Genomic DNA, 15,080 nt, shown 5'->3' with positions numbered 1-15,080 from the left:
TACTTTTTGTTCACTCATTCTCCTAGCCATGGAAATGTGAGATATTTGATGCCAAAATGTAACGGCCCAAGCTCACCGCGGGTAGATATTGTCTTCTTTGGGCATTTGCTTTCGGGTTTCCCCTCAAGGTTTTTAAAACGTGTATGTTAGGGAGAGGTTTCCATACCCTAAGGGTGTGATATTGTCTCTTTGGGCTTTTTCTTTCAAGTTTCCCCTCAATGTTTTTAAAACGCGTGTGCCAGGGAGAAATTTCAACACCCTTATCAAGGGTGTTTCGTTCTCCTCTCTAACTAATGTGGGATCTCACAATCCATCTCCTTCAGGGTCCCACTCATTCCTTTCTCCAATCAATGTGGGACCTCCACCAAATCCACTCCCCTTCGAAGCCTAGCGTCCTTGTTGGCACCTCGCCTCGCGTCTATCCCCTTCGGGGAACAACCTCCTCGCTGGCACATCGTCCGGTGTCTGGTTCTGATATCATTTGTACTGGCTCAAGTCCACTGCTAGCAGACATTGTTATCTTTAGGGTTTCCCTTTCGGGTTTCCTTTCAAGGTTTTTAAAACGTGTCTGCTAGGGAGAGGTTTCCACACCTTTGTAAAGGGTATTTCGTTCTCCTCTACAACCGATGTGAGATCTCACAATCCACCCCTTTCAGGGTCCAGAGTTCTTGCTGGTACTCGTTTGTTTCTCCAATCGATGTGGGACCCCAAACAAATCCACCCCCTTTCGGGGCACAGCGTTTTTGCTGGCATATCGCATCGTGTCTACCCCCTTTGGCGAACAGCCTCCTCGCTAGCACATCGTTCGATGTCTGACTCTAATACCATTTGTAACGGCCCAAGCCCACCGCTAGCAAATATTGTCCTCTTTGGTTTTTCCGTTTCAAACTTCCCCTCAAGATTTTTAAAACACGTCTGCTAGAGAGGTTTTCACACCCTTATAAATAGTGTTTCGTTCTCCTCCCCAATCAACATGGGATCTCACATAAAACCTCACTTTTAATGCAATTTCTACGTTGAAAGCTTTGGTTTCCCAGGTCGAGAGAGAGAGATTTAGACTAAACGTTTCAATTTTGCTTGAAAAGATACATAAAGTGATGAGATAAAAGGTCTATATATTGGCTAGATGAAGAACATTAGTGGGATAAACTTCAGTTTGAAGTTGAGAACCATAAGCTTTGGATGCTATGAGCTCATTGACAGCTTCTGTTGGATGTAACGCATCAAAAAACACATGGTTGGTTCTGTTTGGGCAAGTTTTTCCTCCATTTTTGCACAAAACTCCATTTCCACCTTCACTCAGAGATGGCACCTCACAACAAGGCATAGCTGCCTCTTTAAAACCTGAAAAATCCCCCATTATGTGTCAGTTTAGATTGAAACTCCATTGAAGGTGTGTGTATATCAAGATTTTACTTCTTTTAGAAAAAACGAACGTTCGATCTTACAAGCATCTGAGCAAAGAAATTTTTCGTTCCTCAGCTCTAATATGTTATAATTACTAGTGGTGTTCGTGGATTAGGTTGAATTGGATTTAGACATTTTTTTTTAGACCCAATCAAATTATTCAGACCCAAACAATTCTTAAAATTTTTTTTTTTTTTGGGACTAGGTTAGTTTGGGTTATTTAGGTGGTTACTCGTAAAACATCTATTTATTTATTTTTAAATATTTAATTAAAATTTACTCAATTTGAATATATATTTTGAAAAATTGTCTCAAAATAAATTATTTTAAAAAGTTTTGGAGAATAAATAATAAAAAAAATATTTATGAAATATATTTTTTAAAAAAATTAATAATAAATTTGGGTTGATTTGGAAGAAGCAATCTAATTCATAATGTTTTCTTTTATTTGAATCAAACTCGACTCAAATAAATTCATAACTCAACCAGTTAGGTTGAATGATGCTGTGACCTATATAGGTCACGACCTCATGTATTTATAAATGTGTATGATGAGGATTACATTGTAACAAACCATGAAATCATAGATTCTTCTTGATTCATGGTAACTGATATGATCTATTCTAAGTTTTTTAGGTTTTTTTAACACCGCTAAGAATTACCTAATTTGGTAAGGAAGGTTTTCTTTTATCAATTATAGAGATTATCTAGAATATATATATATATATATATATATATATATATATTTTTTTTTTTTGTAACTTTTTAGTTTAAAACAAACTTTAAAAAAAATTATCAATAGCAATAAAATTTAATAAATGGACTTAAAAACTAAGGACCAATGCCCTACAAATAATAAATTTAAGATATGGACTTAATAAATATTAGGAACCATATCCTTCAAATAATGAATTTAGGCTGCAAACCATTAATGATCCTTGTCTCTCTTTCAGAGAACATAGTTAATATTAGAAAAATAAATAAATAAAAAATTTTGACCTTCATATTTGACTAAATGTGTTTAGAAGTAAAAAGAAAAATTACTCCCACCATTGAAAATTAGTTCATATGACTCGGTAATCCAACTAATTTAGACTATTTAATCAAACTCGAGTTGGGTTAAAAAAAAAATAGGTTGGGTTGGGTTGAGTTGAACTTTTGAAAAACCGAAAATTTGATTTAATTTTCAGGTTGACATTTTTTTTGGAGACTCCGAGATATTAGAGATGTTAGTGATGCGTTATGACTAATAATCTTTTTTAAATAATTAAAAAAAAAAGAAAAAGAAATACAACCCGATAACCCAACTAGAAATAGATGATTGGTTTGGGTTTAGTTGTGAGCTCTATTCAAGTTGTTCAGGTCACCAATCCAGCCAACCCAAAATTTCAGTTAGTCTAAAAGATTTTTCCAACACAACCCGACCTAATCTATGTACATTCCTACCCACCCCACCCCATGTATTTTCGTTCAACAATAATGCAACAGTGAAAAATGAGACCCAGTTTTAACCTCTAACCTACGATCTAGTTCGACTCTTTCTCTACTACACTTCACTATAGAGAAAATAGTGTGTCGGAGAACGAGGATCAATGTGTCGGGTAAATCAAGAAACACACAACCTTTCAAAAAAATCTGAGTAGGTCATGCAAGAAAGATAAACATTTAAACGACAGATCTTTATGATATAACCTAACGTGTAATATTATGAACGATAATAATTGCAACGTACCTTTCGAGGCTGGTTGTGAGATGATATCATTAATGATTTGATATGAATTAAGGAAGACAAGGTTGGAGCGTGGCATTTGTGGCTTTAGAACATCCACTAATGTCTTCAAGTTGAGATTGAACAATTGAGCTGCTTGGTTTAGTGTCTCAATGCATTGGCCTTTGTTATTTGCTCTCACCATTGGACTGCACCCTAATGGGTTCACTGAAATCACCACCATTTTCCTTGCTCCCAAACTATACAACTTCTGTCATTCTCATCACCATACAAAATCAACTACTTGTTATCGTCATCGTTTCAATGCATACTTTTCAAAATTAACTCAATATCGAACTCGGGTTTGTTTCAATGTAGTTACTAAAGGTGTTCGTGAGTTGGATTGGATTCAGTTGAGACAGTTTTAGACTTAACTCGATGCATACTTTTCAAAATCAACACAATATCTGGTTCGAGTTTGTTTTTATGTAGCTACTAGAGATGTTCGTGGGTCGGGTTGGATTCGGTTGAGACAGTTTTAGACTCAACCCAATGCATACTTTTCAAAATTAACTCAATATCAGACTCGGGTTTGTTTCCATGTAGCTACTAGAGGTATTCGTGGGTCGGGTTGGATTCGGTTGAGACATTTTTTGACTCAACCCAATGCATACTTTTCAAAATCAACACAATATCTAGTCCGAGTTTGTTTCTATGTAGTCACTAGAGGTGTTCATGGGTCGTGTTGAATTGGATTGAGACACTTTTAGGCTCAACCCAATTGTAGGTGTTCGTTGGTTGGTTTGAATCGGGTCGAGATAGTTTTAGATCCAACCCAAATGTTCGGGTTGTAAAATTTTTCAACTCAAATAATCCTTTAAATAATAAACCTAATCCTAATTTTTTTTTTTTTTGTTGGGTTGCTCGGGACATTTATTTAAAAATATTTGTCTCTGAATTCAATTTTTTATCATATACCACAAAAATATTTGTTTTGGTTTATGTACTTTTAAAAATAATCATTTTCGTTAGAACAAAATTTTTAAGGTTTTTAAAGTATAAGGATTCTACAAAATCCAATATTTTAAAATTGTAGAGACCAAAATAAAATAAAATAAATTACGAGGAACAAAATGAAATTAAAAAAATTGAAAGTTTGTCGATGACAAAGGAAACAAACCTTGAGTTGGCCCGATAAGGTGGCGGTAAGATTGGCTGTGAAGACCGGAAGGCTGACTTGAGCATCGGAGTTGGTGAGAAAGTAGTTGAACGAGTAATCATTCCCTCCCGAGCCTACCACGAACAAATAATTGTCTAACGAAGACTTTCTTCTTCGGATCAAAACTCTCAATTCTGGTAATGTCACCTCCTCAAAGTTTTTGATTTGTCTATTTAAAGTTGTAACATTTCCCTACAACAAATAGAAAAAGAACGAATGAACGATCAGAATATTGGACAAAAATTATGTAGGAACTGTGTAGCGATGACTTAAAACAAAAATTTGAACTTGACATTGTCATACTATTTCAGTCACCGTCACATTCATTTAAGGACTAATCTTTCCGAGTATCTTTTTTTTAAAAAAGCAAGAAAAATATATTAGAGTACCTTTAATTTAAAAAACAAATAATAATAATAACAAGAATAATAATAAAAGAATTTATCAGCCTTCTTAAATTTCATAATATCAAAAAAAAAAAAGAAAAAAAAGAAAAAAAAGAAATGTAAGCGTTTTTGGATGTGACTTACCGAGACGATGCCAGTATTGTCAAGAATACCAGAACCACCAGAAGCATAGTTGACGCCATGAACGATCTTCATCCCCTTTGTCGAAGGGTCAGAAAAAGTCGGGATGGAAGAAGGAAGGCCGAGATAATCTCCGAGAAAGTCGATCACGTTCTTCCCATTCGTAAACCTACCCGAGGGACCGAGAGGAAAATCCATTCCATAAGGAAGATAATTAGCCTTAGCTCTCGAGTTCTCTAACGCATTATTGTTTCCATTGTCAACTAGAGAACTCCCAAAAACAAACATTCCCTTTATCCCTTTATCATACCCTTTTCTTCCTCCTTCACACCATGAGAAGAGGAAGAAGAAGACAATGAAAGAAAGGAGGAAGATGGTTCTTGGATTCATGTTTTTTCTTGAAGAAAATGGATGGCATGGAAGCTCTTTTATAGCAAAAGAACGAACGAATTAAAGACATGCTCGTGGTTACGTTTTTCGATCACTAATTTTGTTTTTGCTATCTGATATGGAAATCACTGTAAGGGGCGTAAGATTCGGATTACCTTGTTCATCGAATATCTCAAGTCAAGAACACTTGTTTCAGATTCGAATCACTCCACAAGTAAGATCGATCATGTCTAGCTTGAATGATTCTTTTTTATCAAATATCTCAAGGGAAGAACACTTGTTTGAGATTCGAGTCACGCCACAAGCAAATCGATCATGTCTAGCTTGAATGATTCTTGTTGATCAAATATCTCAAGTCAAGAACACTTGTTTGAGATTCGAATCACTCCACAAGTAAAATCGATCATGTCTAGCTTGAATGATTCTTGTTAATCAAATATCTCAAGTCAAGAACACTTGTTTGAGATTCGAATCACTCCACAAGCAAGATCTATCATGTCTAGCTTGAATGATTCTTGTTGATCAAATATCTCAAGGCAAGAACACTTGTTTGAGCTTCGAATCACTCCACAAGCAATATCGATCATGTCTAGCTTGAATGATTCTTGTTGATCAAATATCTCAAGTCAAGAACACTTGTTTGAGATTCGAATCACTCCACAAGCAAGATCAATCATGTCTAGCTTGAATAATTCTTGTTGATCAAATATCTCAAGACAAGAACACTTATTTGAGATTCGAATTACTCCACTAGCAAGATTGATCATGTCGAGCTTGAATGATTCTACATGCAACCTAAACTACATAGAATTGCAAAGAAACTTAGCCATTAACTAAAGGAAAGTATAAATGCTTACTAATAAGATGTCTGAAAATCAAATAAAATAAAGTATTTTCAACCGTGGATTGTTTTTTGATATCTTATAACAAGATTTTGAGGGGGTTTTTTAATATTATTATAATGGTTACGTGATCTTTGACATTAAGATCTTCAATTAATTTTTTTGTATTCAATTTCTTCCACGATGGTTCATGGTCTTTACCTACCTTACATATTGAAACTTGTTCAACTTTACAATGACATAAATTATAGACGCCATTGTTGAATGATGAGACCTCGTTTTCAAGTATTTGAATGGTAGTTTCTTATGTCAAGCCAACTTTTGTATTTCTCGAATAATCTTAGAACGATTGTCGAACTCTACAATATTAGAACGATTGTCGAACTCTACAATATTTGAATATGTTGATGTAGTTACCATGAAGTTAGAACTTCAACTTTACATGAAGTCGGGCGGTAGGTTGAGTTGAAGAAATCTTTTGGATCTCTTTGCTAGCAAATGTTAATGTTTCATTCTTCTCCCCAACCGACGTGAGATCACACAATCTACCTCCCTCAGGGCCCAGCATCCTCTCTGACATTCGTTCCTTTCTTTAATCGATGTGAGACCCCCACCAGATCTCACAATCCACTCCCTTCAGGGCCTAACGTCCTCGTTGGCACTCGTTTCTTTCTCTAATCGATGTGAGGCCCCCACCAGATTTCACAATCCACCCCCTTCAAGGCCCAGCATTCTCGCTGACACTCGTTCCTTTCTCTAGATGTGAGATCTCCAACAAATCCACCCCCTTTGTGGCCTAGCGTCCTTGCAGGCACACCACCTCATCTCCACCCCCTTCGAGACGTAGCCTCCTCATTGGCTGTCACCTGGTGTCTAGATCTGATACCATTTGTAACAGCTCAAACTCACTGCTACCAGATATTGTCCTCTTTGTACTTTCTCTTTCGGGTTTACCCTTAAGGTTTTTAAAATGCGTCTGCTATGAAAAAGGTTTTCACGCCCTTATAAAGAATGATTCGTTCTCCTCCCCAACCGATGTGAGATCTCACCTGTTGAGTTAGTAATCTCAGTAATCGGAATAGAATTCAGACTCTATCCTAGCCCAACACTCTATTTTAAAGTTTGAGTGGGTTGGATTGATGGGTTCTTGTTACATTAATAACTAAAATCTCATGAACAACAAATATTAAACATTCACAAGCACAAACACATTACTAACATCGATTATAAATGAAAAATATTTTAAATTTTGATGACAATATTCAAAATAGAGTTTGATTGTAACCCTATACTTGAGTTAGTCGAGTTGACCTAACAAAAAAATGTCAACCTACGAATTGACTGAGTTTTTAAATTTTTTTTAAAACTTCAACCAAACCTAAATTGAAAAAAAAAAAAAATCTAACTTAACCTAACCTTTAACGATTTTGGTTGAATATTTTAGATCGATCGAGTTATTAAGCCATATAAACGCTCGAAGATCCCATTGTACCACAACCACTTGAAAGGATGATTAAATGAGGTAGTTTGTTCATTCATTACAAAGTCAAACGCAATGGCCAAAAATATATATTATATATATTATTTATTTATTTATATAATAAATGCGTTGGTGCGGACCGCGTGCACCCGTGGGCTGGCTGGCTGCTGGCGTGTCGGCCGTCTGCATGGATGAGCTGCATTGACCGTGGATCAAGGCTGCTGCGCTGGGCGGTGCGGCATGGGCTGTGGATCAAAATCATAATAGACACTAACTAATTATAGTTAAAATCTTAAAAATAATATTCTACTATTATTATATATATATATATATTTAAATTTAAATAATATATAAAAAAATTTATTTAGGTAATAATTCGAAATTTTCTTTCTAATCTAAGGTCGTTACTGTATATATATAATAAACATTGAATGTGGAAATACTTAATTTAAACTTTCATAAAACGTCATCTTCAAAAACTAAGAAAAACCCACCACGTGTGTTTGAGGAACGTTCTAGTATTCAATATTCACTTTTATGATGGTGTTGTTCAAATTTATTACAAGGAGGAAAATGTTTGAGATACAATTACAAAACGAAATAGGAAAGACTCAAACATAAAGACAGTTTGATGCTCTAGAATAACCTCTTTTGTGACTGCACAACTCTCGCTCCTCCACCTCGACTGGCAGCCTGGTCAGTTACTCGAGATTCCCGATTATTCCATTTTCTAATGTTAGCAATGTATAGCGGTCAAATAGGATCATTTTCTGCTCGAGACCTTTTACTACTTTTTATCATGTGGGAGTTAGAATTAATTCTCGTTTATCTACTTCTATCGATGTGGGAAGGAAATAAACGGTTGTATTCAGCAACAAAGTTTATTTTGTACAAGGCTCTGATCGATCTTTGACCTAGCAGGAGACCACGAACTTTACTCTAAGCTTTAGGTGTATTGCTCTTGTGTGTGCATAGTCTTGGGTAGCTAGCTTAGCCTACAGAGCAGTAAGTGATGTCTGATGTTGCGGCGCTACCTTAACAAACTCTCTCTAACAGGTGAGGACAACATGGTCCAGCGCTAGCCTGCTCGTCATCCATGAGAGGTAGTTGGTGAACCCATCCCACAAGCTAGGTAGTTGCCCAAGGTCTATGGACACTACCCCTTGTACGTGCCGACTCCATTCACTACCCGTATGATTAATGCAACGCTTACCCACAAGAAAAATCCATCGTGCAAGGTAATCCAATCGAAATATCAAGTCACACGTCTCTAACCAGCCTCATGCCAAGCTCAATGGTACCATATCAGAGTGAAAGAAACGTGAAACTTCTACGGATACTGTACAAACAACTATTAGCTTTAAAGGTTACCTTTATCTTCCAGGGTTATCGTGGTGGCCTTCTATGTCTCTAGGATGGTTTGGTAGTCTTGAAATGGATTCGTGTCTCCAAGTTTCTCAGACTCCCTGAGTCTGGTTCGTTCAGGAACACTAGGACCCACAACCCTCTAATCGTCTCTCACGATTCTAATGCCCTTAGGTGGTTTGGGTTGTAGGTGCGATCGGATCCAGCGCAACGCGTCACCCTAGTCGACGAATGCGTTGTTCCATTCACAATTCGACACGTGTCATACGCTAGCCATTCGGTCCAAATCAACTCTAGTTTTCTATACAAACCTTGCGAGAAATCTTTCAATTACAACATACTAAAAATTAAGAACTTAATTCCAAGAAAAACTCTCGAATACGAAGGAAACCCAAAATCAAGAACCTAAAACGCTTACTTTCAATTCTTCCTCGATTCTTGACAGATTTGAACAAATCAAAAGCCCAAAATGAGTTCTCCTAAAATCGCTAAACATTTCTTGTGAATGAACTCTACCGAAATTCTGACTCTAAACTGTTGTTTGGAGCAAATTTCTACTTCTAAACTCCTCTCTTCCTTTCCTTTTCTTTCATTTTTTCTTTTGCTTCCTCTTCCATAATTCTGATTAGGCCATTAGCAAAACCCCTAGGAACGAGGGGTCAAAATGACAATTTTACCCCTCATTTTACTTTAAAAGAAAAATTGGGTATTTTATTTCTTATGTCAAGTCAGTTTGAGCATATCTCGATAATTCCGTAAGACGATTGTCGGACTCTACAGTATGTAAGTGTAGCTACCACGAAGTTAGAACTCTATTGACACGAGTCTCTTAATAACTAGTAAGCTAATTTAGAACTCTAATGAAATTCTATATATTCCAAAATTTCAACGTCACATGCAACAAAATTAAATAATATTAATTGAAAATATAGAGCGAACACCACAACTAACCATCTCCTTGCATTTACTACCAATAGACAAACATAATCTACTACCAATTTTGTAATAAATGTAAAGCTAGCTTTTACAAGTGTTGTTTGGTTTCGGCTCCTCTACTTTTATTGGTCCACGTGTACTCCAAAATAATTTTAAATTTAGTCTTTTAAAAAATTGATTTTTATTGATCTCAATCAATCACTAAGCAATAAATTTGATTAACCCACCTAAATCCATACACGTGTTAAGTTATGAACTTGTTTAGATAGGTTTTAGTTCAAATTTCCTATAGATTCGGTTGAATCAAACTAACGAAACAGGATGTCTAAGGGATCTCCCTAGTCCCAGAGTGGGAGTGCGGATGAACCCCACTTGGGAGTAGTGGCAGTATATTCAATCTATCAAGGACTTGTTGGGAGAGAAAATAGGGAGCCCTATACCATACATCACAAATTTCTTATTAATTTTGAGATATACATTTTTGTTTACAGTACAATTATATATATATACAAAAAATTGAATAGATAACTCGAATAACCTAAACTATGTTAGACGAACACGACTCTCCACAATGGTATGATATTGTCCACTTTGAGCATAAGCTCTCATGACTTTGATTTTGGGCTCTCCCAGAAAGTCTCATTCCAATGGAGAGAGTATTCGTTGATTATAAACCCATGATGATTCTCTAAATTAGCCGAGACTTTCATCCAACGAACCAATCCAACAAAAAAAAAAAAAAATGCAATTAGTTGAGTTGGGTTCGTTATTTAATAAAAATGAATCGAGTTCGAAAAAATTGGATTGAATCGAAAACAAACCCACTCATCCTTTCCTTTCATGAAGATCCCATTGTACCAAACCCACTTGAAAGGATCATTAAAGGAGTTAGTTTTGTTCATTCATCCCAAAGTCAAAGTCAATGAGACTCCTTTGTCTTTACACTCATTTTAAATGTAGTTTGTTCATTTATTTAAGGAGAGTATTAAATGATGTCATAATTGGAACTATACAAATTATCATTTAATAATAATAATAGATGTTTTATCTACGGAGTTATGTTCGTATATATCTTATTTTAAACAATTATTCAAAATATTCTATTAAGGAAATTTCAAATATTGTTCATTTTGTCGTTACCCAATTTTTAATTTAAAAAAAATATAATAAGAAAATAAAAATATCTTAAAATATAAATCAAATTAAATAAATAGTAACACATGAAATCTAATTCTAAGTTGGTGATGTTGAAGTTTATGAAAACACGGAAATGCATTTAGAATCCAATTGCAAAACAAAATACAAAAGACCCAAAATATAAAGGTGGATTGATGCTTCGAAATGATCCCTCTCTGACCACCCAATCTAGAATGCTCCCCCACCTCGAGCACCGGCTTGCAAACACCTGGAAAAAAAAGAAAAAAAAGAAAAAAGAGAGGGGGAAAGGGTGAATATAAAAATCTCTATAAGCAACATACTTGTAGACTATCATCACATCTAGGGTCTAGGAAGGTCGGGTCTAGTTCAATTATCTGAGCTTTTGGAAAGGTCTCAAAGTTTCTAGTGGTTCTCTTACATGTCATAGACCTTGTAGGGGCTGAGAGCCGTTCAACAAGTTCTAGCGCTGCAAGTCTCCTAGACGAAAATTCTCATATTTGGGTGAACCAACTTTCTGAACTTATGCTTAGCAGTGATTGATTAGTATCTTGGGTTGAGGCATTACCTCAGAGTATGACATCTAACTAGTCCAAATATCATCCGTGGAAAGTTAGTAAATAACCCTTCTATAAAGCAATAGAGTCACTTGGAATTTGAGGAGAACAACCTTGTGTGCTCGCCAACTACTAAGCTTAGCCGTGTGGTTTCACGTGTCATCCTCAATTACAAATATATGGCGGTGCGACTCTATTCAGGAGGCTCGACGCAGTGTTCACATTCACTAGGGGCACTCATCATGAGTCTACTACCTGTGTAGTCCCAACTCCGTTTTCATGATCGGTTTATAGAATTGGGGTCTTAGTCTTTGTCCCGTTCCTACACTTAATTAGAGCACTCACCCTAAGCCATTTTCCTAGGTAACTCCAAATCTTCTCCAAGGCTAGTTAACGAAATCGTAACTTATTCCTTACCCGTTTGTACACTCAATAAAAATTCTCATCTCGAGCTAACTACCCCATGTAGTACCAAGTCCCTCTTCATGATCAGTTTACGTGATTGCAACATCGGTCTTGACTCAACCCTACACTCAATAATAGTTCAAGTGGCTTCGGGGTTCTAGTGATATTGTTCATACTATTGTTAAACTTGTTAAGTTTTCTTAATCATTCTTAGATGTCGTGGAGGTTTATTAGGTCCTTAGGAGCATCTAGGTGATTTAGTTCTCATCTCGCGTTTTTCAGGATGCTTGGGGTTAGCTCCTCTAGGCTAATCCAATCTCTGGGTGCACTCAAGTCGAGAGATATGATCGCTACTCATAATCCTAGAGTGCTCGATCTATTAAATCGCTCTAGCTCTAGTGCCCTAATCTTAGCTTGGTTCACTCATGCATACTTTCTTAGGGAGATATTTCTATCAATCACCTAAACCACGAAAAACATAATCTACTCATTCATGCATGCTTATTAGGCAGATATTCATATCAACGAGTAAGGAAATCATAATCTAAAAATTAAAAAAAAAAAAAAAAAAAAAAAAAAAAAACTCAATAGGGGAAGTAACACCCATTAGTCACCCAAACCACATGTCATAGTAACTTATCCTGCATAACGGAAAGCATAAAATTCGGTATGCATCATAAATTCTCATCTTAGGGGTATTTCATTAATTTTCCTTATCATATTATAGCATTTTAATCCAAATAGCCCTTTTAGAGTCCTAAACATGCATAATCTACCACCTAAGGCAAGATATAATTGCATACTAGTATGTCCTTGCGCAAGCATTACTTCAGAAGAGTAAGAATGATTATTTATATGGATGACGCATGCCTTGCCGAGCTAGTTTTTCCTTATGTTAGGAGCTTCAAATTTTCTAAAATTTCTCTAGTATAACCTAATTCAAATCATAATGAGATTAACATCGAAATCGGAGAAGAACAGTCGAATAGAGGTCAAAACATGTAAAAATTGAAACGATACAGAGGTGATTAGCATGACCCCTGATGATGGATGACACACACCAATTGAGAAATAGTCCAAATTTTTTTATAAATCAGAGTGGCGTAGCGGAAGCGTGGTGGGCCCATAACCCACAGGTCCTAGGATCGAAACCTAGCTCTGATATCAATTGTGTAATGCCCCTAAATTTGTTACCTACATTGTTGACGTCACATGCATGTATTAAACACAACGATCTTTTGAGCCGAACCGTGACATGGGTTACAGTTTTGTTTATGTGATGATGTATGAGTATGATGTGATTTATGTTTCAATGCATGACGTACATATTACGTTTGATGCCCTTGATGGCTTATTATTGATGAGTATGATGTTTCATGACATTTCCTTAATATGATGATTGTTCATACTATTGCTAAGCATGTTAAGCTTTCTTAATCATTCTTAGATGTCATGGAGGCTTATTAGGTCCTTAGGGTCATCTAGGTGATTTAGTCCTCATCTAGCATTTTTTATGATGCTTGGGGTTAGCTCTTCGGGGGTTAAATCCAATCTCTGGGTGCACGTAAGTCTAGACATATGATCGTTACTCATAATCTTAGGGTGTTCGCTCTATTAGAAATGTACTGGCATAGGTCTACATGTAAACTGCTCTAGCTCTAGTGACCTAATTTTAGCTTGATTCACTCAGGCATACTTTGTTAGGGAGATATTTCTATCAATCACGTAAAGCACGAAAAACATAATCTACTCATTCATGCATGCTTATTAGGGAGATGCTCCTATCAACTAGCAAGGAAATCATAATCTAAACAATTAAGCAAACTCAACAGGGAAATAACATCCATTAGTCACCCAGACCACATATCATTATATCTTATCCTCCATTCTAGCACAACAGTAAACATAAAAATATGTATGCATTATAAATTCTCATCCTAGGGGTATTTTGTTAATTTTCCTTATCATATATAGCATTTTAATCCAAATAGCCCTTCTAGAGTCCTGAACATGCATAATCTACCACCTAAGGCAAGATATGCTCGCATGCTAGTATGTCCTTGCGCAAGCATTACTTGAGAAAAGTAAGAATGATTATTTATATAGATGACACATGCCTTGCCAAGCTAGCTTTTCCTTGGGTTAGGAGCTTCAAATTTTCTAAAATTTCTCTAGTATAACATAATTCAAATCCTAATGAGGTTAACATCGAAATCGGAACGATACAGAGGTGATTAGCATGACCCCTGCAGAAGGATGACACACACAAATTGTGAAATGGTCCAAATTTTTTTATGTATCAGAGTGGCGCAGCGGAAGCGTGGTGGGCCCATAACCCACAGGTCCCAGGATCGAAACCTGGCTCTGATATCAAACCTACATTGTGTTAGGGTGGTATTTTCGTGTGTATTAAATTATTATTAATTTAAATGTGAAATACTAATGAAAGGTGGCGAATGGTGTGATAGGAAACAAAACCCCAACAACGTTGGAAGCAACTATCAAGGAACGGGGGCTTACGCTTAGCTAGTTAGGGAGTACTTCAGCTCGACTCGGCATAAACGGCTTACAACGACGCGGGGGCTTACGCTTAGCTAGTTAGGGAGTACTTCAGCTCGACTCGGCATAAACGGCTTACAACGACGCGGGGGCTTACGCTTAGCTAGTTAGGGAGTACTTCAGCTCGACTCGGCATAAACGGCTTACAACGACGCTCCGACAGCTCTACTACTGTTTCGGCTCGGCTCACTAGTTTTTGGCCCGATTTCCACCATTTCGAACCTCTCAAACCCGTTTTCGGCCCCGATTAAGGTAATTCAGACCATTTTAGGGTGGTATTTTCGTGTTTATTAAGTTATTATTAATTTAATTGTGAAATACTAATGAAAGGGTGGCGAATGGTGTGATAGAAAACAAAACCCCAACAACGTTGGAAGCAACTATCAAAGAATGAGAGCTTACGTTTAGCTAGTTAGAGAGTACTTCAGCTCGACTCAGCATAAACAGCTTACAGCGACGCTCCGACAGCTCTACTACTGTTTCAGCTCGGCTCACCAGTTTTTGGCCCGATTTCCACCATTTCGAACCTC

At 36.5% G+C, this 15,080-nt stretch overlaps 1 protein-coding gene and 3 non-coding genes across 4 annotated transcripts; 3 read left to right on the top strand and 1 right to left on the bottom strand.

Annotated features, from left to right (window-relative positions):
* Nucleotides 1–1,052: 1,052 nt before the first annotated feature.
* LOC111797526 (GDSL esterase/lipase At4g16230) lies at nucleotides 1,053–5,270 on the bottom strand. The gene is made up of 4 exons (XM_023680549.2): nucleotides 4,865–5,270; nucleotides 4,296–4,526; nucleotides 3,140–3,386; nucleotides 1,053–1,344 (listed from the first exon to the last, which is right to left on the bottom strand). Exons 1-4 carry the CDS (start codon nucleotides 5,249–5,251, stop codon nucleotides 1,112–1,114), a joined length of 1,098 nt encoding a protein of 365 aa, XP_023536317.1. The 5' UTR covers nucleotides 5,252–5,270; the 3' UTR covers nucleotides 1,053–1,111.
* Nucleotides 5,271–12,971: 7,701 nt separating this feature from the next.
* On the top strand, nucleotides 12,972–13,077 carry LOC111797767 (U6 spliceosomal RNA). Its single transcript, XR_002815593.1, has one exon. It is a non-coding gene; the product is annotated as a U6 spliceosomal RNA (small nuclear RNA).
* A 1,104-nt stretch (nucleotides 13,078–14,181) lies between these two features.
* On the top strand, nucleotides 14,182–14,283 carry LOC111797755 (U6 spliceosomal RNA). The gene has a single exon (XR_002815581.1). It is a non-coding gene; the product is annotated as a U6 spliceosomal RNA (small nuclear RNA).
* A 6-nt stretch (nucleotides 14,284–14,289) lies between these two features.
* Nucleotides 14,290–14,361, top strand: TRNAM-CAU (transfer RNA methionine (anticodon CAU)). Its single transcript has one exon. It is a non-coding gene; the product is annotated as a tRNA-Met (tRNA).
* Nucleotides 14,362–15,080: the final 719 nt, after the last annotated feature.

Source organism: Cucurbita pepo, chromosome 6 (assembly GCF_057944985.1).
Source record: "Cucurbita pepo subsp. pepo isolate OVF chromosome 6, ASM5794498v1, whole genome shotgun sequence".
Lineage (NCBI taxonomy): Eukaryota > Viridiplantae > Streptophyta > Magnoliopsida > Cucurbitales > Cucurbitaceae > Cucurbita > Cucurbita pepo.
Note: the sequence above shows the minus strand (reverse complement) of the source record. Positions and strands in the feature narration are given on the sequence as shown.